The sequence below is a fragment of the Mus musculus genome, chromosome 15 (assembly GCF_000001635.26).
Source record: "Mus musculus strain C57BL/6J chromosome 15, GRCm38.p6 C57BL/6J".
NCBI classification, from domain to species: Eukaryota; Metazoa; Chordata; class Mammalia; order Rodentia; family Muridae; genus Mus; species Mus musculus.
This window is the reverse complement of record NC_000081.6, coordinates 85,053,983-85,081,909: the sequence shown is the minus strand read 5'-3', so window position 1 is coordinate 85,081,909 and position 27,927 is coordinate 85,053,983. Positions and strand designations below refer to the sequence as shown.

Below are 27,927 nucleotides of genomic sequence, written 5' to 3'. Positions count from 1 at the left end.
AAAATCCATCAATGTAATCCATTATATAAACAAACTCAAAGACAAAAACCACATGATCATCTCGTTAGATGCAGAAAAAGCATTTGACAAGATCCAACACCCATTCATGATAAAAGTGTTGGAAAGATCAGGAATTCAAGGCCCATACCTAAACATGATAAAAGCAATCTACAGCAAACCAGTAGCCAACATCAAAGTAAATGGAGAGAAGCTGGAAGCAATCCCACTAAAATCAGGGACTAGACAAGGCTGCCCACTTTCTCCCTACCTTTTCAACATAGTACTTGAAGTATTAGCCAGAGCAATTCGACAACAAAAGGAGATCAAGGGGATACAAATTGGAAAATATCACTTTTTGCAGATGATATGATAGTATATATAAGTGACCCTAAAAATTCTACCAGAGAACTCCTAAACCTGATAAACAGCTTCGGTGAGGTAGCTGGATATAAAATAAACTCAAACAAGTCAATGGCCTTTCTCTATACAAAGAATAAACAGGCTGAGAAAGAAATTAGGGAAACAACACCCTTCTCAATAGTCACAAATAATATAAAATATCTTGGCGTGACTCTAAGTAAGGAAGTGAAAGATCTGTATGATAAAAACTTCAAATCTCTGAAGAAAGAAATTAAGGAAGATCTCAGAAGATGGAAAGATCTCCCATGCTCATGGATTGGCAGGATCAACATTGTAAAAATGGCTATCTTGCCAAAAGCAATCTACAGATTCAATGCAATCCCCATCAAAATTCCAACTCAATTCTTCAACGAATTGGAAGGAGCAATTTGCAAATTTGTCTGGAATAACAAAAAACCTAGGATAGCAAAAAGTCTTCTCAAGGATAGAAGAACTTCTGGCGGAATCACCATGCCAGACCTAAAGCTTTACTACAGAGCAATTGTGATAAAAACTGCATGGTACTGGTATAGAGACAGACAAGTAGACCAATGGAATAGAATTGAAGACCCAGAAATGAACCCACACACCTATGGTCACTTGATCTTCGACAAGGGAGCTAAAACCATCCAGTGGAAGAAAGACAGCATTTTCAACAATTGGTGCTGGCACAACTGGTTGTTATCGTGTAGAAGAATGCGAATCGATCCATACTTATCTCCTTGTACTAAGGTCAAATCTAAGTGGATCAAGGAACTTCACATAAAACCAGAGACACTGAAACTTATAGAGGAGAAAGTGGGGAAAAGCCTTGAAGATATGGGCACAGGGGAAAAATTCCTGAACAGAACAGCAATGGCTTGTGCTGTAAGATCGAGAATTGACAAATGGGACCTAATGAAACTCCAAAGTTTCTGCAAGGCAAAAGACACCGTCAATAAGACAAAAAGACCACCAACAGATTGGGAAAGGATCTTTACCTATCCTAAATCAGATAGGGGACTAATATCCAACATATATAAAGAACTCAAGAAGGTGGACTTCAGAAAATCAAATAACCCCATTAAAAAATGGGGCTCAGAACTGAACAAAGAATTCTCACCTGAGGAATACCGAATGGCAGAGAAGCACCTGAAAAAATGTTCAACATCCTTAATCATCAGGGAAATACAAATCAAAACAACCCTGAGATTCCACCTCACACCAGTCAGAATGGCTAAGATCAAAAATTCAGGTGACAGCAGATGCTGGCGTGGATGTGGAGAAAGAGGAACACTCCTCCATTGTTGGTGGGAGTGCAGGCTTGTACAACCACTCTGGAAATCAGTCTGGCGGTTCCTCAGAAAACTGGACATAGTACTACCGGAGGATCCAGCAATACCTCTCCTGGGCATATATCCAGAAGATGCCCCAACTGGTAAGAAGGACACATGCTCCACTATGTTCATAGCAGCCTTATTTATAATAGCCAGAAGCTGGAAAGAACCTAGATGCCCCTCAACAGAGGAATGGATACAGAAAATGTGGTACATCTACACAATGGAGTACTACTCAGCTATTAAAAAGAATGAATTTATGAAATTCCTAGCCAAATGGATGGACCTGGAGGGCATCATCCTGAGTGAGGTAACACATTCACAAAGAAACTCACACAATATGTACTCACTGATAAGTGGATATTAGCCCCAAACCTAGGATACCCAAGATATAAGATATAATTTGCTAAACACATGAAACTCAAGAAGAATGAAGACTGAAGTGTGGGCACTATGCCCCTCCTTAGATTTGGGAACAAAACACCCATGGAAGGAGTTACAGAGACAAAGTTTGGAGCTGAGATGAAAGGATGGACCTCGTAGAGACTGCCATATCCAGGGATCCACCCCATAATCAGCATCCAAACGCTGACACCATTGCATACACTAGCAAGATTTTATTGAAAGGACCCAGATGTAGCTGTCTCTTGTGAGACTATGCCGGGGCCTAGCAAACACAGAAGTGGATGCTCACAGTCAGCTAATGGATGGATCATAGGGCTCCCAACGGAGGAGCTAGAGAAAGTAGCCAAGGAGCTAAAGGGATCTGCAACCCTATAGGTGGAACAACATTATGAACTAACCAGTACCCCGGAGCTCTTGACTCTAGCTGCATATATATCAAAAGATGGCCTAGTCGGCCATCACTGGAAAGAGAGGCCCATTGGACTTGCAAACTTTATATGCCCCAGTACAGGGGAACACCAGGGCCAAAAAGGGGGAGTGGGTGGGCAGGGGAGTGGGGGTGGGTGGATATGGGGGACTTTTGGTATAGCATTGGAAATGTAAATGAGCTAAATACCTAATAAAAAATGGAAAAAAAATAAAATAAACCTAAATTGATTCCTAAATAGTTTCCTCCATTTCTCACACTAGACGTCGTTTTATATTGCACTCCTAAAAAAAAAAAAAAAAAAAAAAGAAAGAAAATACTTAATTTTAAAAAAACAGAAAAAAAGAAAAGAAAAGAGTACTGACTGCTCTTCCAGAGGATCCAGGTTTTGTGGTTTTGTTCCCTTCACCCACACAGCCACAAGTTATCTCTAACTCCAGTTTCAAAGGATCCAATGCCCTCTTCTGGCCTCCTTGGGCACTACTTGCAGGTGGTGCAAACAAAAAAACCTTATAAAATAGAAAATAAAAATAAAAATAAGGAGAGAAACTGAAGTAGACAGACAGACAGCCTCTGGCCTCCACAAACACATGTACACACATACAAATATGTGTGTGCACCACCAAACATCTGTATTAACAGTGCTTTCAATACCAGAGAACTAGCAGTTCTTTAGTTCTCTGAACATCAGCTGGAAATTCTAAGAGTTCAATTCCAGTCTGGCACTGTTTGGGGTGGCATCAGATTCCACAAGTTCAGGGCACAGACTGTCTGCACTTTGGGCACCAGTCACCCAGGGGTGCCTTAACCCTTGAGTGTGGTAAATTGCTAGAATTACACACAGAATTCAGAGTAATTATTTATTCTACATTTGCCAGTTTGTAATTGAATGACAGAGATGGAAAGGAAAGGACACAACTGCTGCTAGGTTTATTATATTTATTATTATTATTATTATTATTATTATTATTATTATTATTATTATTATTATTATTATTATTATTATTATAGTGGGAGAGAAGGTTTATTGTAGTTATATAAGAGGATATAGACAGAGACAGGGATATGTGGGAGAGTCCAAAGTAGACATGACCAGACTGAGCTGTTCTGTGGAGTAGGGAGAGAAGGTAAGGACATGAGAAAGAAACCAGGTGCAACAGCAACGAAGCCCAAAGGTACAAAAGAGAGCAGGTAAACAAAGTGGTTGAATTATATATGGAAAAGGAGCTCAGCCCCCTGGGCTCCAGAGTTCAAGGTAGGGGGCTGGGTATGCCAGCCAGGAGGGCACCCTGTACCAGGTAGGGACTGAGGGATGCAGAGAGATAATTCAGGATCTACTTTAATGTGTTAAATAGGCACCTCAGCCATTTGTTCCAGGTTTGAAAGCTAACAGTTATAAAAGATAACATGAGAAGAGCCAAATGGAAGAAATGTACAGGACAGGGGTGACAGAGTGGAGGAGGCACACTCCTTTAGGTGTGCTGTGCTGCCAGCCTGTCCATGTGTCCACCAACCTGGATGTCCTTCTCTCAGCTGGTGACTTTCGTGATTAAACTGAATCCCTAGCTACTCTCCATTCCCAGTGAAGATGTGCTAAAAATTACAAGCTTTTAATCCCATTTGGTACATTTAACAATCAGTTTTCATCCTACAAATTTCAGTTTATTAGCACTAATTCAAGTTATAGTGAAAAGGGGCAAACTGAATAACAATAGCAGCTCCTTTTGTCTTATCTCTCAAGAAATGCCAAGGGTATTAGTTCTGAGCCTGGAGCCAGGATGAATGCCAAATTTCTATTACTACAAAATAGCAGGAAATGGGTAACTTTTTTAATGAGACAAGCATGCTGTAGGCCAGCTGGCCTTGAACTCATGTGGACACTGTGACTGCTACCATTTGGGCTACCTACCCATATTGCCAGCATCTTCAGAGACGTGAACCTGCCTTTGGGGGTAGTACTGTTCTAAAGCTGAAGTTGTTCCTAGAAAGCCTAAGCCATTGTCTCCTGGTTACAGTGTGATCTAAACATGGTCCCATGTTCATTCCTGAGCCAGTAGCTCTGGTAAACTTAGCCTTCCTCTGAGTCATTACTATTCCTAGTCTACTATTCCTAGTCCCTCTGCACTTCCTCACAGGTAAGAGTAGCTCATCTTCTCAAAGAATGGGCTAGGTTGAAAATCAAGAACGATGCTGAGTATCAAAGCCCACATCTTTAAACATCATGTTAATATACTTGGGAAACAGTGGATTATATCTGTATCAGCTTTTGTCTTTGTAGTTTTTTATTTTGCCTTTCTTTATTTTGTAGCTTTCTTATTTTACCTTAGTTTAGAAAAATCCTTTCCTACCTCATTACCTAGTAAATTATTTTGTGTTGATAGAGTATTTGGTTTTTGAGACAGGGTCTTGTGTAGCCCAGACTGGCTTCAAACTCACTAAGTAGTTGAAAATGACCTTGAACTTAATATACTTTGTTTCTACTTCCCAAGTACTAAGTTTAGAGGTATGTCCTACTATACCCAGTGTATGAAGTGCTAGGGATGAAACCCAGACCTTTGTGGACACTAAGGAAGCACTCTCCACTACCTGAGCTACTGCCCCAGCATATAAGTCTTCTTTAGGTTTCATTTGCCTGCTTCGTCAGATTATGTAAAGACAGCTGTATAGAGACAGAAGGCAGAGAGAAAGAGAGGCTTTCTCTGACCTTAGGTGGGACTATGCTTATTCATGGTGAGGGGGCATTGTCACCTATTTGTGTAGATGGCCAAAATGCATACAGAACATTGGATACCACTCTGTTTTCTGCTAAGCAGAGTCTTTGTCAGAGGGGGAAGTACTAGTCCCATTGAAGAGGAAGTCCTCTAATCATGAAACAGGGAAGAGTCTTGATTGACTATGATGGATTAGGCGATTGCCGTCCTATATTCTTGAAGAGGCCTGGAAAAATAGAGGGCTGTAAGCAGATGATTTTGTTACAGACTAGAATGAAAAGATTTTCCTGGAAGGTTGAAGGAACAGAGGCAGGGAAGATGGAGTGGAACTGTGAGAGAAAGTGTTGATTCAGGGTGACAGTGACTGGTTCCATTGCTAGGACAGTTGCACCAAAACAAATTAGCATAAATAGCAGGGAGCTACAGAGCATCAAAGAAAGGGAACAAAATAAAATAGAGGACTAATGTAAAGAATAATATCTAGCCTGGGGTGAAAGTGATAAAGGTCCTTTTTAGCCAGAGTTTCTCCACAGCATCCAAAGGTCTTCTTGCAGATGCATCAGGAACAAATGGAGTTGTTTTAGAGTGAGAGCTATCTGGAGAGCATATATAAAAAAATTTTGTTTGGGTATAAGGAGAAGTTCAGTAGGTAAAACATTTAAAAGACAAGGTGAAACATAGGTATATGAGAATAGTAAGGAGGGAAAAATTATCAAGGAGAAGAACCAGTGAGGGAGAGAACCAGAAATAATTTTTGTTTGGTGTCTTTAGGTTGTCTTTAGGCCCCATTTCAAATCATTTGGGGTTTGTTGACATGGAAGCAGCACTGTTTGAGGAGGGCATAAATTCCATCCCTAGCAGTAGTCAGATCTAGTCCTTTTTAGAGTAGTACTAAATAGTAGTATTTTGAAGTACTGCAGCAGTCAAGGAGTCAAGCTGGGTTTGAAAGGGAAGATGTTAAGCTGTTTTGGCTGATGAGACAGAGAGGTTAATTGATGCAAAGAAGGCTTCAGTCCAGCAGTTTTAGTTCTGAATCTCCAAACATTGTCCAGAGTGCCAAGAAGAGGGATGAGTTGGGTAGCCCATGTCCCATTAATACCCTTTTAGAGATCACCCGGACTGCTTTTGAGGGTTTAGAAAAGTGATGAGGTGAGCAAAAGCCAATTAAGGGGCCATGGTAAAATTTAACTGTTGACAAAGATCTAGAACAAAGGAGATAATAACTACCACTTTGTGGAGAACATTAATAGACAAAGTTAATGAGGAAATTTTACATCAACACTAACGTGAGTCAATATGGTTAAATGGAATTGTACAACTGGTTGGACCATTTCCAGAGTTGTTAGAAGGATAGGTAACTGTAATTAGCTGTTGGTTTACATCAGATTTCTGCATAAGGAACCAACCAGCTGGAAACTTTGTAAAAGAAGCCAATTAAAGTTAGCAAGCCAAGGAATTAATTTGAACAGAAAGTGTCTGATATTTCTTGCTTTTATATATAATGAACGTTGTATATTTGTTTTAAATATTAACAAGAGCAGCTATTATTTAATGATAAAAACAGTATCTCAAGTTAAACAAAATATCTGGTTAGAAACAATTAGATAAAGTAAAATTGGGACTATTACCTTAAATGCCCATATCTAGTATTAAAAACATGACAATATATTTTTTAAAGATTTATTTATTTATTTTATTCATATGAGTACACTGTAGCTGTACTGATGGTTGTGAGCCACCATGTGATTGTGGAAATTGAACTCAGGACCTTCGGAAAAGCAGTCAATGCTCTTAACCGATGAACCATGTCTCCAGCCTGACAATATATTTTTGTAAACATCAAATTATTATATATTCCATATATATATTCCAGGATTATTTAATAAATGTATTTTATATTGACCAACTATATAAAAAGACATTTTAATTCTATATTGCATTCTACCAAAATTTTTAAGTTTAATATAAAAGGTATATTCCCAGAGAGAGTGACTTGCCTGGTCAAGAATAAATGATTCATTTTAAAGTTTTCTAAAATTAACCCTATAACAGAACATTGTAAAAATTTTATAACATTTTCATTCCACACAGTCAACCAACAGATGGAAAAAGTGAAAGCAGTCAGTCATGTCAAATCTGTAATAAATAATTTACATGTAACATGGACGGAACTAACAAAGAAGGCCAATTCTTTACTCCTTTTGTTGGTGGACAAATCTGTAGGTCACCACATAGTGACAGCAGTAATAAGCATAGTTCTTAACATCATTCTACTTAAAAATAGATTGTTATAAAGCAAAATAAATTAAATGAGCTTTTGGAATTTCTAAGAGAATATCCACAAGCATCACTGCTAAAGTCTGTATACTCTTTGTCGAGCTTCAAGGTAAGAGTGTAGCCACTGGGCCTGAAGCTTCCTCATCTGGGTGAAGCCTGGTTATGGTCTGAAAGGACCACAGGTGAATCCAAGTTGCTGAGACTCTCCTTTATCTAAGTCATCTCCAGATGACTCTGAGGGCTTATGGGTTAACAGATATTAATAGAATCACTTGTTGACTCTACAAATACAAAAACCAACTGCCAAAGATACGGCTTGGATATTCTGAATACCTTTTCAAATCTGTGAGTTTAAGGACAGAATATCTGGCAGCCTCCTTTAATCAGGGCGTGAACCCTGAAATTAGATTTTGAAAATAGGAAGAATCAAATGTCAAGGTTAAGGGTGTGGCTAACTGAACTAGCATGCAGGCCCCATACCAGTCAGGTGGTAGGCTTAGGTACAAAGTTTCCCTGTTCACAGCGTCCTCAAATGACAGTTTGAAATACGTTGAGAATAGAGTAATTGTTATTTGCCCTTCTCCAGTTTGAGATATTTAGGACGTGGGTGCAGGCTGAGATCCTTCACTGGGCAAGAATACCCATCTCCCTGTCATTTGAGAATGAGGAGTAATTTTTAGATAAGGAGGGTGTTTTGTTTTGTTTTGGATCAGACTTACATGACCAGAGCTGGTCAGGCCTATACAGCCAGAGGCAGAAGCAGCAGATCTCTAGCAGGTTTTAATTCCCATGCATCCTTGTCCTGTAAGGAGACTAACAAGCATTTTACTCTGGTGGGATGGTGCTCCATCGAGGGGAACTTGTGCTCCAAATAAGGGGACAACTTAAGTCTGGGGACTTCCTGCCATGGGAGTATATTGTAAATTTAACCCATTTTATTCAACCATGCAAATTTTCATGACCAATTTTTATATACCTGATTTTGAATATTACTTTACATTAAGCAAACTTTAAGTTTACTTTAAACTTTTTTGCTTTGCTTGCTTTATACAAGGGAAGCTGGGAAATATAGTGTTTGGCAAGAAACTATCATATTTGATCACTTAAAATTTACTCTGTTATTTTTTTAATTAGGTATTTATTTCATTTACATTTCCAATGCTATCCCAAAAGTCCCCCCGCCCTCCTCCCCCACCCACCCACTCCCACTTCTTGGCCCTGGCGTTCCCCTGTTCTGAGGCATATAAAGTTTGCACGACCAATGGGCCTCTCTTTCCACTGATGTCCAACTAGGCCATCTTCTGATTCATATGCAGCTAGAGACATGAGCTCCAGGGGGTACTCGTTAGTTCATATTGTTGTTCCACCTGTAGGGTTGCAGATCCTTTTAGCTCCTTGGTTACTTTCTCTGTTATTTTTTAAAAGTCACCCAAATATGCACCTTATGCAGTTTTCAAAGTTTTTTCCAGTGAGTTAAACATTGCCTTTGTTGTGTATTAATTAACCCCTTCTAGGAGTCAAGAAGGTTGTGTGGCTACACCTTCCCCTCCTTATTCACTGACTACTGAGTTATGCATTACACCTCCAGGTCATTTGTATTCCATCTCTGTGCCCCATGGTACCTATGCTCATCCTGGGAGGAAGCGTTCTCCTCCCAATGTAAATGTCAGCTTGTATTTCTGACTTCTCTGTGAGTGCTTTTTTATTATTTTTAATGTTTTGCCTACATGTGTACTCATATGTTACACGCATGCTTGATGTCCTCAGAAGCCAGAGTAGGCATCATTTCCCCTGGAGCCAGAGTTAGAGATGGTTATGAGCCGCCTTGTGGATTCTAGAAATCAGACTCAGGTCCTCTGAAGAGCAGCCACTGAGCCATCGATCTAGCCAGCGCCTCTGAGGTTTTTTTAAAGACAAATACTAGTTTTCCTGATTGATGGTTCAGTGTCTAACCAGTTCATCATAGTTAATATCTTTAATGAACAAAGAAACATGATAAATAGATCTTCACATTTTGAGCATGATCATAATCTAAAGAAGTAAAGAATGTTCCAGAGCAGCATGATACAGTATTAAAGCCATGAAAGACACAGCTGGGTAGGGAAATTACAGAGTGCCTGTTTGACTACAGTACCAAACAATGGCTTCCAAAGGGGAGCAAGGAGATGCAGAGGGTAAAGTAGAGTCAGATAGTAGTGTCCTTGCCAGGTGTGGTAGCACAAACCTGTAATCTCAGCATTTGGGAATTTGAGGAAGGAAGATTGCTACAAATGTGATGCCTGTATCTAGGCTACATACTGAATACCAGACCAACCAAGGCTAAAATGCAAGACCCTGTCTCAAGAAACCAACTAACCAACACCACTCCAATCCCGGGGCTATCGAAGAATAGATGATAGTAGTCTTTGGCCAACAAGGTGGTTCAGCAAATAAAGCCACTTGCCACCAACCCGAATTCAATTCCTGGGTCATACATAACAGAAGAAGAGAATCAGTCCCAAAAGTTGTCCTCTTACCTCCACACACATGCTATGGGAGATATGCTCATACACACAAAGAATGGTAAGTCTTGTACTTAGATCTTACCTTTGAGTTTTAAAGGCATGCCAATCAGTGTTCTTCTTTGCTAATGATAGGCTCTACAATCAGATAAGGAGGTGGAGGCCCACCTTACACTCCTTCTACAGCAAGTAGCATCCCAAGAAAACACTCTACTGAAGACTACAGCTCCAAACTTGCGAGCACAGGAGAACTTAAAGACTGTCAGAGACAAGTTTCAAGAATCTGCAGATGGTAAAATTGAGTTTATTGTTGTTAGAAAGAAGATATTCATCTGTGTTTTTATTTCTGTATGTACCAACAACCCCCTTGTATTGTACCTTTCTTTTATTAGCATGCATTTTCTCTGTTGCCATATGGTAATGTGTGCCTTTTACTACTGAAGCACAAATGCCTTCCTTCATGAAGGATGTTCTACTTTACTTAAAAATAGGTTTATTGGGGGTTGAGAATGTAGCTCTGTTGGACAGATACTTACCTAATACATGAAGCCATGGGTTCCATTTCCAAATCCATATAAACTGGGTTTTTGTACCTCTATGATACCAGAACTCTAGAGGTAGAGGCAGGAGCATCAGAAGTTGAGCCACATAGTGAGTTTGAGCCCAGCCTGGCCTCATGAGACTTTGTCTCAACAAAAACAACAAAGTAGTATTAACTATGTTAAAACGTAATCAAGATTTTTTCATACCAGATAATTAAGTATATTAAATACACTGTCAGGATTTGCTAACATTATTTAGATATTAGCTCTGTCAAGAAAAGATTCATGAAGCTTAAAAGTTGTTTTCTCAGAATTTAGTAACAGGTAAAGTATTTTGAATGCAGATATATTCAAGACAACCAAACTCAAAAATAAAGTTCATTTATTTTTTTCTTAGTTTTTGAGGCCAGCAGAAAGGAAGCCAGAATATGTAGGCAAGAGTTTGAACAGGTGAAAAGACGGAGGTACGATGCTTTCAGTCAATGTTTTGAACACATCTCAGTCTCAATTGATCAAATCTACAAGAAGCTCTGCAGGAACAACAGTGCCCAGGTGTGTTTCTCAACCTCTGACACTAGAGGGAGCTTGATGTCAATAATGGTGCTTGTTTTCTGGTGAGAAATAAATGTCCATTGCATAGTCCTTAATAACATAGGTGCAAAGCCAGTGCAGGAAGACTGATCATCTCAAGACATGTGTTATGGAGTCCATTCAACTATGCTGGTGGCAGACAAGTCAGAGCTACTTTGGGCCTATTCTTCCACTTGAAACATGAGTGGGGTTAGATCATTTGAGGTCTACATTTTTTCAAGTGCTGAAATCCTATTGTACTAAATTTACTTAATGAAACTACTGTCTGTATGGTAAGAAATAGTTGTGGTATTGATCAAAATATCAAAGGAGAGTGGAAGAGTAAAGGTGGGATCAAATCCCCATAATATTCATTTGAATGAATCTCTGAGCCCATTTTTTTATCCACCCCTGTTGTATTAGCAATAGCCACAGCAAATACTTGTAGAATTAAATATGGAAAAAATATAGGTCAAGATCTGTGTACCAGCTCAGCTTGGACTCACATTATGACTGAAATGATCCTGAATCTGAATTTTAGATTTTCAGCAAAATATAACATTTTAGTAAAATAAGCATATTAACTCATTGAAAAAAGGATTCATACATAACACCTACAGTATGTGGCCCATAGTAAGTACTCAGTAAATGTCAGAGACATGGACCAACAAGTAAGTTGATGGGAACTTTTCCTAAGTCTGTGGTGTCTGCTGCTGATGAGATTCAACTGGAATTATGGTGGAAAGAGATGGACCGTGGGTAAGTTGAGCATTCTCATTTCCCCTCCACCCAGATAACCTTGATGTCTATGGGTAATGCACAACTAAGTGGATTTACAGGTATTAGTATTTTTCCCATCAAAACTGAGGAAACCTAAGCAAGAGAAAGAATTTTTTCAGTTAAATATGTTGCCACCTAACATATATTGGTTACTCTTCTGATATGGCTAAATAAATGTGTTTTAGGCATTTCTTAGCCCAGAGAACCCTGAAGAACCTTACTTAGATGGAATTAGCTACAACTGTGTGGCTCCAGGCAAACGGTTCATGCCCATGGACAACCTGTCAGGGGGAGAAAAGTGTGTGGCTGCTCTGGCTCTTCTGTTTGCTGTACACAGGTAAGGCCACAGCAAGTTACCATAGTTACCATGTTTGTCTTTTTTACAGAAAGCCTATAATTATTTTTAATATAATATTTAGCAAAGCTATCCTTCCAGTCATAAAATTAAGGTTTGTTTTAAGCATATTATATCAAGTTAGATAATCTACAAGTACAGTCTTTGATAAAATCTGGCAATAGCTAGTAGTTTTCTAGCTTTATACAAGTATGATACTTGGATAATCGACATAAGACATCAAGATTTCCAAAGAATGAACAAAATTTTACATATTATTTTCCTAAGCCATACTCAGAGTTCTGCAGTATAATGAAAGCAAAGTATTTCTTCCTTTGAAAAAAGGAAGTGGGGGCTTGAAATCCTCATTTACACTGATGATGGCTATACTGTTTCCCTTGAATATGAATCAAGAAACAAAAGTTGAAGAAAATTAAGATGAACAACAGATTTCAGCAATCATAGCAGACAGTAGCAGTGTGGGTGCTGGTGTCTTCCCATCACCAGGAACAGAACATAGGAATTTGACTTCTGGTCTCAAGAAAGAAATGGGACAGGCTCCCACAGGAGAGGTACAGAGAAAACCATGATGAGGTAGACACAGGATAAAAGCAGAATGAGATTATCACTAGGTAGCAACCCATCCTTTCACTCTATTAAATAATCACACTTTCAGGCTCTGGAGATTCCTGTGGACCAAACAAAGTGTCTTCCCTAAAAATATTTAATTTTGCCAGTGGTGGTGGTGTGCACCTTTAATCCCAGCATTTGGGAGGCAGAGGCAGACTCTGGGAGTTTGAGGCCTCTGGAACAAAGTGAGTTCCAGGATAGCCAGGGCTCTGACAGAAACCCTGTCTCAAAAAACAAAAACGTCATTTTTGTTGGGGGCTATAGTTCAGCAATAGAGTCCATGTCTCCCATGTATGAGACCTTAGGCTCATTTAAGACACCATTGTGGGAAGATTTCTTTTCATTGGAGGAGATTGTGAAGTACATTTGTAAACAGTTTCCCTAATATAGAGAATATTTGTAAATGACAAATCCCATAAAGAAAAAAAAAAAGGAATGGAGATATGCATGGCCCTGAGGTACTTTCCAACAATAAAAAGATTAGATTAATTAAGAATTATGGGAATAAGTTATATAGATAGCTAAAGCAAGACTGTTCCAGATGAAACAATGAGTAGCAAGTGTAAAAGGCTCTGAGGCCAAGTGTGCTTAGCATGTATGGAATATACTTCATGTGGCAGTGATGGCAGCAGGGTTAGGATGCTGTTCTTTTGTTGTTGTTGTTTTTGTTTGTTTTTTGAGACAGGGTTTCTCTGTGTAGCCCTGGCTGTCCTGGAGCTCACTTTGTAGACCAGGCTGGGCTTGAACTCAGAAAATCCGCCTGCCTCTGCCTCCCAAGTGATGGGATTAAAGGCATAGGATGCTGTTCTAACAAGCAAAGTGAAAAAATAGTGCTGGCTTGGGACAATGTGAGAGCTAGAGGTTACTGACAGACATGTAATGTGTAGGAGTCAGTCATGGCTCCATTGGTTTGGTCTAAATAACCCCTTAATTGCTGCCACTAGCTGCCCACAGGAGAGAACAGTGGGGGAGGGGGTTTGCTGGAGAAATGATGGCTGAATGAATGTTCATGTGAAATCCAGTGTGCAGACATGTAAGAAGAGAGCTCAGAGCTGTCACTCAAGTGGACATAAGCTGGGCATGGTAGCACAAGACTTCTCTCAGAGGTTCTAAAAGGTCTTGATTACCCTAAGTATTGTTGCTCTTTGTCTCTAAGTCTTTCATAAAACAAATATGAAGTTGTTGCTCATGTACATGTTATTCTTTTCTAGTTTTCGGCCTGCTCCATTCTTTGTATTAGATGAAGTAGATGCAGCCCTGGACAATACTAACATTGGCAAAGTAAGTTTCTTATTGAATTCAACCCCCCCACTCCTTCTGGTTTTTCAAGACAGCGTTTCTCTGCATAGCCCTGGCTGTCCTGGACTGTCTCGCTCTGTAGGCCAGGCTGGCCTCAGATCAGAGATCTGCTTGCTCTGCCTCCCAAGCACTCTGAATTAAAGCACTCTGTGGTCGACCACCACCCAGCTTCTGCTTTCAATGTCTAATAGAATGTTTATGTTCTAGTTTTATTTTATTGCTGTGACAAAACCATGGCCAAAAGCAATTTAGGGAGAAAGTTAGACTTTTTTATACTTTTGTCACAGTCTATCACTGAGGAAAGACAGGAAAAACAAGCAGAAGCCTGAAGAAAAACCATGGAGGCAAGAGCAACAGTACTTAGGGTAATCAGACCTTTTAGAACCTGAGAGAAGTCTTGTGCCACCATGCCTAACTCATGCACACTTGAGCAACAGCTCTGAGCTCTCTTCTCACATGTCTGCATTCATCCATTTGATGGCTTACTTGTCAAACAAAACAAAATGCCAAAATAAACCACTCAGAACTTGAGTAGAGGAGAACTGAGACTCAGATTTTGTCTAGTAAGATGGTCCTTACCAAGTCCCTGAGGTTGGTCTGGGTTAGAACACAACTGCTGTGTTCTCAAGATCACTGAGCTTCTGGAGTGCCACACAGTGAGTGAATGAGACAAGTTAGAAAGCCACACTCGCAGAAGGGACTCGGGTGTTAGAGACCATGCTAGTAGCCGTGATGCAGGATCAATGATAGAAATAGTGAAGTAGGAACAGGAGAGAAGAGGATTTGATGGTCTGGATATAAAATGTCCCCACATAAAGGCTGTGGCACTGAAGGATTTTCTTCAATTGAGCTTTCTAAAGGAAACTTTGAGAGGGTAGGGCCTTAGTGGGAGGATGTTAAGTGATTCTAGGCATTGCCTCAAGGATACTGGATGTTCAGACTCTTTGCTTCTCTAGAATTACATCACCATACCTCATCATTTTGCTTCCTTGGAATTGAGCTTCCTGAAGGAGCTAGAATTCTTTTTTTTTTTTTTTTTTTTTTTTTTTCTTTTTTCGAGACAGGGTTTCTCTGTATAGCGCTGGCTGTCCTGGAACTCACTTTGTAGACCAGGCTGGCCTTGAACTCAGAAATCCACCTGCCTCTGCCTCCCAAGTGCTGGGATTAAAGGCGTGCACCACCACGCCCGACTGGGGGTAGAATTCTTTATCCAAAACTTGATTGTAAAATCATATACACTTGCCGCAGTTACCCAATCTTTAAAAGCCTTGAGTTATCAACTCAAATGTGATTTTTAAAACTAAAAACAAAGAAAGAGAATCATTGTTCCCAGAGCCCAAAGGAGGCCTTGCCTTGCTGGTGAAAGGTATGCTTTTTATTTTCTCCCAGGTCTCAAGTTACATCAAAGAGCAGAGTCAGGAACAGTTTCAGATGATAATCATTTCCCTGAAAGAGGAGTTCTACTCCAAAGCTGATGCACTGATAGGCGTCTACCCAGAGGTAAGAGGGGCAGGGCAAGGACAGGCCCCATAAACTCCTCCGACCCTGCCAGCCTTGGGACTTCCTAATACAATCCAGGAGTTTGTAGACATTCTTGGGTTCCTACAGTGGGTAAATATAACCAAATGATTTTTAAATGAGTAAAATTTATGAGTAATTACTCAGATACTCTCTTTGACAGAAAGAAATTTAAGACATACTTAGGTGAAAGAAGGAAATGCAAACTAAAGGCATGGCCCAGCAGATGGCTCAGCAGGTTGGGGCACTTGCTACCAAGCCTATTGATCTGAGTTTGATCACTGAGACCCACGTGATAGAGGGAGAAAACCAACTCATCCCTTCCCCACACACGAGTAAATATGTGTAGTAAGAAAAAAAATCTCTAAAACTCCAGGGTAGTTTGGTACTTGTGTTTTGCAAAATAGTAGTACATGGTAACAAAGAACAGTTAATACTGTGCTTCATGTTTCTGACTTGTTAATATTTTGCACAAAAATTAATCACTATTATTAAAAAACAGATTCATAGAAGCTCCAAGGCATACAGAAACTCTTACAATTTCAACACATCCATCTCAGGTCAAAAACTGAGCTAGGGCCATTAAGATGGCTCAGCTGGTAAAGGCAACAGCTGCCAAGCCTGACAGTAAATTCCATTCCCAAGACCCATGTAGTGAAAGGAGAAAACTGACCCTGAAAGTTGTCCTTTAACCTTCACACCTATACCCTGCAGGCACACACCCACACATACACAAAACAAATTTTTAAGTAAAAAAACCTGAGCCAAGGGAATAGAGCAACAATTCAAGGCTTTCTGTTTTTAAGCTGTTCCACTTTAAGCTGAGATAAAAATTAATTTACTGGGCCAGGTGTGGTGATGCATGCCTTTAATCCCAGCATCCAAGTGCCTGAAGTAAGTACATTTCAGGACAACCAGATCCACACTGTGAGTTCCAGGACAGCCAGGGCTAAATAGAAAAACCCCGTCTCAAAAAACCCACACAGGATAATGAATCCTTTTAAAAATGCATTGTTAGATTAACTAATGACCTAACTTTAGTAAATACTGTTCCTCTGATCAGAACTGACTAAAACTGCCCTACCTCCATTTCAGCACAATGAGTGCATGTTCAGCCATGTGTTGACTCTGGACCTTTCCAAGTATCCAGACACCGAAGACCAAGAAGGCAGCAGGAGCCACCGGAAGCCCAGAGTACCACGAGTATCAATGTCTCCAAAGTCTCCCCAGTCTCGTTAGAAATGAGTATACTCTTGAACAGCCACCAGCTATAGAAGCTTTACCCTGACCCTGTGGAGGTCAGGCCAGTCTCTGTTTAGACCCATGTGTCATAGAAGAAAAATCTCTTACCATTTTAGTAGAAAAAAAACTATAGCCCACTCAGCTAAGGAGTGCTCAGTGTCATTCCAATGGAGGTTCCTATGGCATCAATGAATGAGGTATATGGTTTTCTTTTGCTTTTAAGGGCTTTTGTTTTGAAACAAATTGGTTATAAAATTTTGAATTCTGCAACATCTTTACTCTGGTCTTGTCTTGCGTTTAAGGGAAACAGCTGGTCTGGGGGTCTGGTTTTTTTGTGGTGCTGGAGAAGGAACCCAGAAAGAATGTCTAAGTGTTGTACCACTGAGTACCTCACAGCCTTAATAGTTTCTAAAAATGTCAGTCATAGTACAGCTAATAAATTGTTGAGCCTGGCTTACATGGGAGATTATTTCAGAGAGAATGTGTGTCAGTACTGAAAACAAAGTAATTTCACAAGTTTTAAAAACAGAAAACTTGTGAGGGTGAAACTGAGTCATAGAACTTCAGTATAACGCTAATGTTTCTAAGTCTAGTTTCTTGTAAGGGTACACTGAATTGTAAGGCTTTTCCAGGTTATAGGGACTTCATGTAAAGTCATTGTGGAAGCTGGAATGTGGTAGTTTTCAGCAGTGCTTGTTCCCATTTTCAAAGTAAAACAGGAGGATCCTGCAGGACTCCATAGATGTCAAATCTGATCCAAGTGCTGACCCAGGAACTGTTTTCTGAAACCTTGGCTCACTTCTGATTAACATTTGTTTCCTGTACACAGAACATGCTCTACACCTGCTTGGTAGACTGAGTTACAAGATTTAGTTTCATTCTATATATGCACACACACACACACACAAATAAAATGTAGTAAGATACAGTTATAGAACTATACACCCCCAAAAAAGCAAAGATAGCGTTATATACATGAAGTTCCTAAGAAATACACAAATGTTACAATTAATAGTTAGTTTACCCTGAAAGGACCCTGATGTTAGCTTACAAAAAATAGGTATGAATATGGCCATACAAAACTCATAGTGCATATGGGAACTAGAGAGCCTCTGAGTCTTATGGAGCTGCATAGTAAAGATTTCAGGATATTCTCTCAGCTCCAAAGAACTGGGTGCAAACTATTGCATTCACTTAGAACAAGGTTCAGCAGACTTCTTGAAGATCCAGTTAATATTTCTAGCTTTGGTGAAGCTGTAAGGTTCTCAGAATTACTTGAACAACTACTTAAAATGTGCCAACTCTCTGTCTCTGGGCAGTAACCACAAGAAAGGGCCAGAGCTTGTCAGCTAGCTTCATGCTTCTCAACTGATAAAAAGAGAAGCAAATACTTTGTGTTGAGACTGTTTCCTTTCCTAATGCCCGAATCACTGAAATAAAATGACATTCAAAACACACCATAACAAAATAGATATAATTCAGTATAACAAGAAAATTCAGATCCTTCGCTGTGACACTAAAGCTTTTCATAGACTGATTTGTTTTCAGTTTGTATACTGCTTTTATAGTCAGCTGAATGTAATTTTGCTAAACAATTTATTAGATCAACTTCAATATTTACCTATCTACCCCTGATATCACTTGGTAAATGTATTTTAAAAAGAAAAAAATGGCCCACTACTGAGTCTGTAATCACAATATTTAATGAGCTGAATAGGAGCATTGCTGTGAGTTGGAAGACAGTCTAGCCAACAAGGTAAGACCCTATCTCAAAATAATAATAATAATAATAATAATAATAATAATAAATAAATCATCTCATTCTGTTGGGGTCTATGCAGATGTGAGTAAAGGTGGCCACAGAAACCAGAAGAGGGCAATGTATTCCCTGGGTGGTTGTAAGTCACCTGATGTGGGTGCTGGAAACCAAACTTGGGTCTTCTACAAAAGTAATATGTGCGTTTAACTGCTAAGCCATCTCTACAGCCCTCAAAAAATAATTTTCAAAAATTCATTTTTTAAACACATTCAGAAGTCATTTGCTTGACTTCATAGTTCAGTGGCAACTCAAGCTAAACATTCTCATACCACATCTTGTCATAACTGAAGAAAAACTGAGCACACAGGGTTGACTTTAAAAATTTTATTTATAACCAGTGACATAAAAGATTTTCCACACTTAGAAAGCATGGGAGTGAGGAGGTGTCTTTAGCCTGTCTCTGGCTTCTCCCTCATTCCCTGTAGCAACCTATGTTTCCTGTTCTTAATTGTCAATATCCCTTGGGAGCTACTGTGCCGTCCATGCAATGTCACAGGCAGAGCTTGGCATCATATCAAAGATGGATAGCCTCAAATGAACCATGCAGGACCTGTTTCTAAGAAGTCTTCCTTTCAGGACCACTCTGTATAACATGTGAGCCTTTGCCACAGTCACTATCAGAGGAGCTGTGGACATATGCAGTAGTCTAAGCATGGGTGTTTTCCCAGAAGTTAACCTTGAATGTAGTTAAAATTTGGCAAGCCCTTTCAAAGTATTGCCTACTCCACTCCAAGTAAATCTTAATATGAACCGTGGGAAGAGAGGAGATCAGAAAGGATGGGCCTTATCCTAGAGAAATAAGACTTGGAAAGCTTAGAACTTCTAAAAGTTTAAAGCTTGATCTTGTGCTTCACTCTCCCTTTTTAACTTGGAAGTCACACAGTGGATCTAGACAGCACTGAAGACTTTGGGAAAGGTCTTCAGTCTGTCTGGACTTAACACTCACTAACAGTTAGTTTACCAATTCTTTGGAACAGAAATTACTAAAATGTCAAAATTCCAAAGAAACCAAATTGATCTAGTCATCCCTTTAAAAACAATTTTCACCAGTGGGTTCAGCCCCTCTACTATCCACTTGTGCTTTACTGTTTAACACTGTAACCAACACATCTTTAAAAAAAAAAAAAACTTTCTACAGCCAAAAGATGCTTCCATGTATTTCCACATAAAGATATAAAATATAAATGTTTATGTCTTATTTTCTCTTTGGCAACTACTGTTGCTCGAATAGTACTCATTCTCCTCCATGTATTAGGAAAAATAACACCCTGACATAAGAAAACATGTCAAATGGAAAAAGGGAACAATGCCAGGTACATCCCACCCCTCAATTTGGTCCCTGAGGTAGCTGTCCATAAGTCCTTATGAGTATACCTGAAGTGTGTCCATGTCACCTCCTGAGCAGCTAAACGCATAGTAGAGCTCTGTCATTCAACCACAAAGGCCACACACCCACATGGCTCTTTTGGGGGTGTGTGACAGTTCACTATTGAGAGATCCATATGGAGTCCTCTGTACATTCCTCATCACTTGGGCATGGCACTGTGGTTGCTGAAGGCTGGTTTTCAAGTTTCAAGTTTTAAAAACTTCAAGACCCTCCAGCATCATCTGCTTAAGCAAAGAAAATACAAAAGTGTTTCAGTTCAGGTAAAAGAAATTCTATCAGAATTTCTGTTTCAGTAACTACTTCACATGCTGGAAATTTTGAAAACCCTCCATAATGGTAATAGTAGCCACTGTCTAGAAATGGCATTGCAGAGCTATAAATACTACCAAGGACCAGGTACAATGTAGGGTATAAAGACTTATGGATATCTTTACCAGTTGCACACACACAAAAAAACAAAAGCATGTTTTAAGTATGGATAAGAAATGAAGGCTCAGAATGCACACACAATTTGACTGCCACACGTATAGAAACACCATTCCTCTTGGATTCTTTAGGCTTCAAGTGTGGACAGCAGGAGTAAGAAGGTGGCTCTTGGCCTTTCTCATCCACATGCAAAACAGGTCAAGGCTTTCTGCACATCAGAGACCAGAGAAATCTTCAAGCATACATAGCTGCCCAGGGAGAGGCAAGGCTGATACAGTTGCTAATACTTGGGGGGTTGGGGGAGGAGCTCTTTTTGGGTAACTTTCTGGCCCACTGCTTTGTGGCACTGTCTACCAGGCAGTAGCTCTAGCACCTGAACATGCAGCATTCAGAGAGATCATGAACATGTAAAGCCTAGTATACAAGTGACAGCAGGAAAAGAAAAGAAAAAGAAGAAACCCACAATTGCCTACTGAAAACAATCACTTTACACATCAGCAAACAGTGGAGGAAGCTTAGATGTGAGGAAAACCAGAAACATGGAGCCTAACAGGAAAAAAAGCACCTGCCCAGAGGTAGCAACTGAGGACTGACTACCTGTTCTATTTTAGTTACAGAAGCCTTGCCAACTAAAACCGCAGTCCAAATGAAAGACACCTAGAGAGTTTTGTCTATACACAACCAAAGCTGAGTCTTCCCTATCTAGGAAGAAGCGTGCCGTCTGCAGCAGCCATTGTCCCAGGACCTCAAGCACTCCCTTGATACACCTCTGAACTAAGCCTCCACAGCCTCCTGTCTCATGCCCCCCATACACACTTGAGATAACATTTAAAAATCACCCTATTTGTTTCATTTGTGTTCATTATGACTCTTTATCAATGACAGATGACTTCAGTAACTCATGCTCTCAGAACATCTATATCTTTTATCCAAAATATACTAGTATCCCTTATTGAATCTATCCAATGCTTCAGGAATTAAGTGGTAACAGATAATCAGACTCCAAAGATTTAAAAAAGACTTACTTAGCACTATATAATAGATGATAGTAGCAAGGTTGAATAAGAGAAGAACTCTTGGAAACTTGAGGACACACTATTAAAGTAAGAATTTTAAGCTGGGCATGGTGGCACACACCTTTAGTCCCGGTACTCAGGAGGCTGAGGCAGACAGATCTCTTGAGTTTGAGGTCAGTCTAATCTATATATGTTGAGTTCCAGGCCAGCCAGGGACCCCATCTTAAAACAAACAAAAATTTAGATGCTGAAGATATAGCTCATTGTACTTAGCATGTACAAGCCCCTAGCTTATAACCCCAGCTCTAGGCACTCAAAAATAACAAAACTTTAACCTAAGGAATAAAATACAATTTTGAGACTCTCTAAGTGTTTTAATGAAGATTACAAATGAAAACTAAGAAGCACTAAAGGAGCCAGGCTTGTGGTGGCACATTTCATTTAATCCCAGCACTTGAGAAGCAGAGGCAGGTGGAGTTCTGTGAGTTCAGGACCAGCCTGGTCTACATAGCTAGTTCTAGAACAGCCATAGATACACTCTGTCTTAAAAAACAAAAACAAAGAAGCACTAAAGCAAACAAAAGATAGTGGGACTAATCCAAGAGACTCCAACTAGCATGGCTCCCAACATGAGAAGACAGAGATGCAATGAAGAAATAATTAAATTGCCAATATAAAACAATCAGAACTGGAAGAATGGGGTGCTTGTTAAACATTTAACTGATATTGAGCACACATCTCACAACAAAGAAGCCCCAGCCTTGGCCCACTAATATTGTATACAAGCTGAAAGGAAAGACTACAGATGCCTTTTAAAAAGTAAATGCTTTTATTTTCTACCTTTTAGAATCCAGAGTAGCGGCCTTGCTTCCTTTTTACCCTGTATCTAGACGCTTTACATTGGGAATGTTAAAAGCTGGTGCTGGGGGAATAGAAAGGAGAAGAGAGAAGGGAAAAGCCCCTTCAGAGCCCAATCAGATTCAAATCCTACGTCCTAGTACTAAGGAACTAGAAATGCATCCTACCACACCAGAGGGGAGGGGAAGAGGAGGGAGGAGGAACAAGTAGTCATCCAGATGCCTCTCCCAGCTTCAATGGGAGCTGAAATGAGCAGTTGAAAGTTCACAGGTAAGTGCATATACATCCCAGTAGGAGAGTGGTTTCTCTAACTGGTAGAGGGATGCTCCCAAAATGTTCTGTTTGCCAACTTGGTATGACCAAATGGGTGTCTTCCTCATGAAAACTCACTGAATTGATGTCACATCACCTGCTTGTTTTCTTTCAATTACATTTTAAGAGAAATTTTGGGGACAATAACAGTACCTCTGATTAGTCGTGTGAAAGGTCGGGTTCCACTGAAAAGGCTTCTGTGATTCCAACATGAAGTATGCACTGATCCTTCCCATACACCAAGGTGTTAAAGCAAAGCACTGAGTACAGACACCTACAGACCACAGAGTTCCCATGAAAACAAACAATACCTACCAGTATCTGACTGTCTAACTTTTTTTGTGACTTCAATTCCATTCTCTTCCAACTTCCTCTTTGCACAGTCCTGACATGCATTACCTTAAAGAAAAAAAGTTTTATTAAAAAAATTAAGAAATTTGTAAAAATAATTTTTAAAAACTTTACATTAAAATAACCCAGGAGAAAAAAGGCATCATGAGGGGAACGGATGGGATGTTCTGGGAATTCATTTACTCTCCATGTGTATCCTTCAAATTGTCCATAATAAGTGAAGATAAAGCTTGCCTACTTTGTATGGTATAAATACATAGTATCCCTCAAAACTGTATGAGTTAAAGGCTTGATCCCCAGTACAGAACCCAAAGCTAGACTGTTGGGGGTAGTGATCAGATCTCGAGGGCTCTGACCTAATCAACGCTACTGCTGGAAGGTGAGGACTGACTGGAAGGAGTCAGTCACTGGGGACTACTCAGTGCCCTTGAATAAACCTTCTTCTTGCATCCACTCTCCTCCTCTCCCTATCTTGCTACCATGATGTAAGAAGCACATCTCTGTCTTGTCACAGGTCCAGAAACAATGGAGCCAAGTGACCATGGACTCAAGCCTCAGAGCCAAATATCTATTTTAAGTTGCTTTTTCTCCAGTAATTTGTCACAGAAAGGCCAGCAAAGAACTGGTGCCGCCAGGCACAGTGCGGCGCACGCCTTTAATCCCAGAACTCGGGAGGCAGAGGCAGGCGGATTTTTGAGTTCGGGAGGCCAGCCTGGTCTACAAAGTGAGTTCCAGGACAGCCAGGGCTACACAGAGAAACCCTGTCTCGAAAAACAAAACAAAACAAAAGAACTGGTGCCTACAAATGACTCTTTGTGAGCATGTGCTCCGAAAGCCTTTGGAGCTAGTGTGCTGGAGAGGTTTATAATAGTTTAGAGAAACATGTTAGGACAAGCTCAGAAATGCTGAGCTACCAGAAGCCAAGGGTGCTGATGAGAAGACAAAGAACAGGACTGCTCACAAGACCAGGTGAAATTGAAGGCTCCAGGGGTCAGACTAAAGACCATTCATTTTGAATTCTAGAATAGTTAAGTAATTAAAAGCCTACATTTTGTCTATGTCCTGAGACTTTAAAAAAATGTTTTATGTGCATTGGTATTTTGCCTACATACGTCTGGGTAAGGGTTCAGATCTTGGAGTTACAGGCAGCTGTGACTGGGTCCTCGGGAAGAATATTCAGTGCTCTTAACCACTGAGCTATCTCTCCAGTCCCACTGATACTTGTTGGAGGCTAAATTTTAAAATGACAGACTAATATGATGATGAGAACTGCAAGGCTGCATAGTAATCAGGCTGAGCATAGGTATTATTACTAGCTGCTTTTAGCCAGCTTCACAGTGAGTTAAAAAGCAGAAAAGAACTGGAAAGCTTTGCAGTTTGGCCAGAAACAGGACACTTGAGGTTAGGATTATGGAAGGTGTGGCTGCCAATTAGGATTAGCACCATGAAAAGCAACCCCCATATTTTTTTTATACCATGACAACAGGAAAGATGCCTTTAAGACCTCAGAAATTAGCTGGGGCTTTCAGCCACAGGCTCAAGGGGGTGAAGTTACAACTTGAGCTTTGCTCCATGAGCTCTAGGGCTATTTGCTCAGGCATGGCTAGGTAAGCTTCATCCACCCACATAGGCACATAGAAGCCATGGCAGCCACAGCATGCTAAACGCATGAGTTGTGGAGTCCTGGAGGCTTCTACCCAAATCTCATAAGGGAGCCAGAGGGGCCAAACAATATGAAAGGGTCACGGTCCCTGCACTGACAGAGCAGAAGCACGAAGCTGAGCAAAGGCAGAGCGGTGATGTAAGCTCCAACTGGCAACAAGCAGCCAACCCAGGAGAGGCCAAGGAATAGAGCTACCTAAACCATTTGGGTCAGCATGTACCTTGTGCCAAGTAGTGTAAGTGTAACCCACTTCTTCTAGCAAGGCCACACTTCCTAAGCCTCCCAAAACACCACCACCAACTGGAGACCGGATGTCCCAATGCCCAGGATTTAGGGAAGATATCTTATTCAAACCACCACACACATTCTCACTATATAGCACAGCCTGTAACTCACTCACACTCTGAGTCTTTACTGAATGGGCTGTAAGGGGGCTTTGGTTGGAGAACATGGTCACTGGAAGCATGTATTTGAAAGGTGTGTCTTGTCCCTGGACCCTTCTCTGCACTCTGCTCTGTCTTACCACCCATAGGAAGGGAGCCATGTGACCACCTGCTGAAACTAAGTGGCACAGTTCTTCAGTTTTCTCAAGTATTATGTCACTGTGATGGAAAGCCACCTCAGGCTGACCCAGTATCGTAGAATGTACTTCCAGGAGCCAGCTTCTGAACCTGGCTTCATTAGGGCACTGGCCAAGATTTCCCTACAGAGTACTACAAATGAGTTTTATCAAATGAGTTACTGCTGCTTTCAAAGGAAATTATTCTGGGACTCATACCTAAGGGGGAAAAACTAGAGCAAAAATATCCTTTTATGCAGACACAGAAAGCAGAGCACAGCTCTTCCCCCTGGTCTGAGTCAATCCCACCCCTGACTTGGACTGGCTCTGGCTGTCCCTACATTGCCACACTCTGTCCTGTCGGGACACACTGGCCCAACAGGGAGAGAGGCTCCTGCTCACTGACTGAATCAAGCAGTAGAGACACCCTGATTAATCTGCCTTCTGGAAGATGCTGGTAGCTGCTGAGACATCAATTTATAAACTCAGCAAGCGCTGAGTTTATACTTCAAAGAAGTATTAAGAAAAAAAAACTCTATGAAAGTTCACACACTGCAAGGGACAGGTTACCTTAGCTTACTGATCCTTCTCTGGGAGCACAATACAAATAGAACATTTCTCTTCTTTCCTGTGCCTCTCGGTTCTAGGGCAGGATTTAGTCTCTGCTGTCAACAGACAGTCCATGACTAGGCTGTGCTTCCCAGTGGAGGGGACGGACTTTTGTGCCTTTACCATGGTGGGGACCATCTGAAGGTAGAGTTATCTATTCTTTCTGTCCTATTTAATAAGGCAAATTATTGAACGAATGTAAGGTACATTTTCATGGTGATGAATAAACATGCAAGCAAAAATCAGGTGAGAAAAATCAAGATCTGCTTTACCCAGTAAGGTGGTGCTGTCCACTCGCTCAGCATCTGGGAAGAAAGCAAACAGTCAGCAGAGCCCCAACTTGGAGTATCCCCCCCCCCAAACCTACCCCCAAGGCCTGGAATGATGGCAAAGGCCACCCCTAGGCCATCCACTAATTGGGGCTAGGCTTCTGTATCATTTGCATCCCATGTCAGCCATGGTTCCCTGCCTATCTGTCCCTTCTCCACCTGGCAGGATGGATGCCAGAGCTCACTGCATGACAATGTGAAGCTGCGGGGGCTATGGACACAGTGAGGCACATATCACAGCAGCTAATGTCACTTTCAGTCAGCAGGCATCCTTGCCAACTCAGATGTCCTTCGGGACAGGCACAGATGAAAGTCTCAGTGATGTGACTGAGTCCATTCAGCTGCCAGGTCCTGGGAAAGGAGCAGCAGTGGGGATGGGACGCAGTTCAGCTGCTTACTCGAGGGAATGGCTGGGTGTTGGTCTTCCAGGGAGTCATGATTGTGGACAAGAGAGAGCTGGGCAGGATGAGGGAGGTCTTGGAAGATCCCTGCCCACAACTGGTGCCAAGACATCTTTGTACATATTAGTCCAGGATCAAATCCTAGCTTCAAAGTTCTGGCACACACCAGGCAAACATTCACCTTTCACAGCTGATATCTCTAAACTCATCTAAGTAACAACAAGCACCAAATTAAAACCTAAGGGCAGTGGTGCCTGGAATGCAGGCCTCTAATCCCAGCACATGGGAGGCAGAGGCAGGCAGGTCTCTGAGTTCAAGGCCAGCATCATCTATATAGTCAGTTCTAGGACAGCCAGAGATCCACAATGAGACCCCTGTCTCAAAGAAACAAAATAATAATAATGAAAATATAAAATTTGTTGTTATTCATGGCATGGCTCTATGACCTGAGTTCTCTGTTCCCACTCCCAGTAAGAAACTGACTACTATCCTATGATACAGCTACTCATAATTTAAATCAACCAACTCCATTAATTATTAGCAGCTAAAGTGAGTATTAGAAACTCATTACTGGGGGCTGGTGAGGTGGCTCAGTGGGTAAGAGCACCCGACTGCTCTTCCAAAGGTCCGGAGTTCAAATCCCAGCAACCACATGGTGGCTCACAACCATCCGTAACGAGATCTGACGCCCTCTTCTGGTGTGTCTGAAGACAGCTACAGTGTACTTACATATAATAAATAAATAAATCTTTAAAAAAAAAAAAAAAAAAAAAAAAAAAAAGAAACTCATTACTGCTATACTGTGTCTGTTACTCACTGGTCTCTGCTACCTCATTCTACTACGTGGTGAGCCTCTGGGTTTCCTGTTACCATGAAAGGCCAGTCAATACAGAATTTTCCATGCTTGCTATCATTCATGTTTTATGACAGTGAATTCAAGGCCATTATGTAAAAGTGACTCGTCAGCATTTCTCACTATCATGGTCTTTCCTGGCAGAGCTGTGATGCCCCCCAGAAAGGCCAAAGAGCAGAAAGGAGATGCTTCCCTCTTCAGAGAGATGTGCAGTGAGGGGAGAAAAGTGTAAGCCACATAAGCCTTCCAAGGTTTAACTATCACTGACAGGAACGCTGCCCTGACGGCTGTCCTTGGCTACAGTAACCTGTGATGCAGATCAATGTGTCCCACATTTGGAGCAGAAGTCTCAAGTTCTACTTACAGACTGTTACCTATACCAATCACCCCTTT

The 27,927-nt window shown here is 40.8% G+C and overlaps 2 protein-coding genes across 15 annotated transcripts in view; one reads left to right on the top strand and one right to left on the bottom strand.

Annotated features, from left to right (window-relative positions):
• The window catches only part of Smc1b (structural maintenance of chromosomes 1B), a 67,269-nt gene extending 50,048 nt beyond the window's left edge, over positions 1-17,221 (top strand). Inside the window, exons 20-25 of the mRNA NM_080470.1 lie at positions 10,172-10,328; positions 10,976-11,130; positions 12,114-12,265; positions 14,104-14,173; positions 15,581-15,691; positions 16,805-17,221. Coding sequence (NP_536718.1) covers positions 10,172-10,328; positions 10,976-11,130; positions 12,114-12,265; positions 14,104-14,173; positions 15,581-15,691; positions 16,805-16,948 — 789 coding nt within the window. The 3' untranslated portion in view covers positions 16,949-17,221. The remainder of the gene's footprint in view (positions 1-10,171; positions 10,329-10,975; positions 11,131-12,113; positions 12,266-14,103; positions 14,174-15,580; positions 15,692-16,804) is intronic.
• Fam118a (family with sequence similarity 118, member A) overlaps positions 1-27,927 on the bottom strand; it is an 80,519-nt gene that overhangs the window by 35,671 nt on the left and 16,921 nt on the right. For 3 of the 14 annotated variants that reach the window (NM_001356617.1, NM_001378840.1, NM_001378843.1), the window contains 3 exons: positions 26,224-26,256; positions 23,085-23,168; positions 19,080-20,381 (listed from right to left, as the gene is read on the bottom strand). In NM_001356617.1, the coding sequence (NP_001343546.1) occupies positions 20,359-20,381; positions 23,085-23,168; positions 26,224-26,256 (140 nt within the window). In that variant the 3' untranslated portion in view covers positions 19,080-20,358. Of the gene's footprint in view, positions 1-19,079; positions 20,382-21,720; positions 21,822-22,405; positions 23,169-26,223; positions 26,257-27,927 lie in introns of those variants that run through there. The other 11 variants (NM_133750.4, NM_001378841.1, NM_001356616.1 and 8 more) reach the window with 8 other exon arrangements.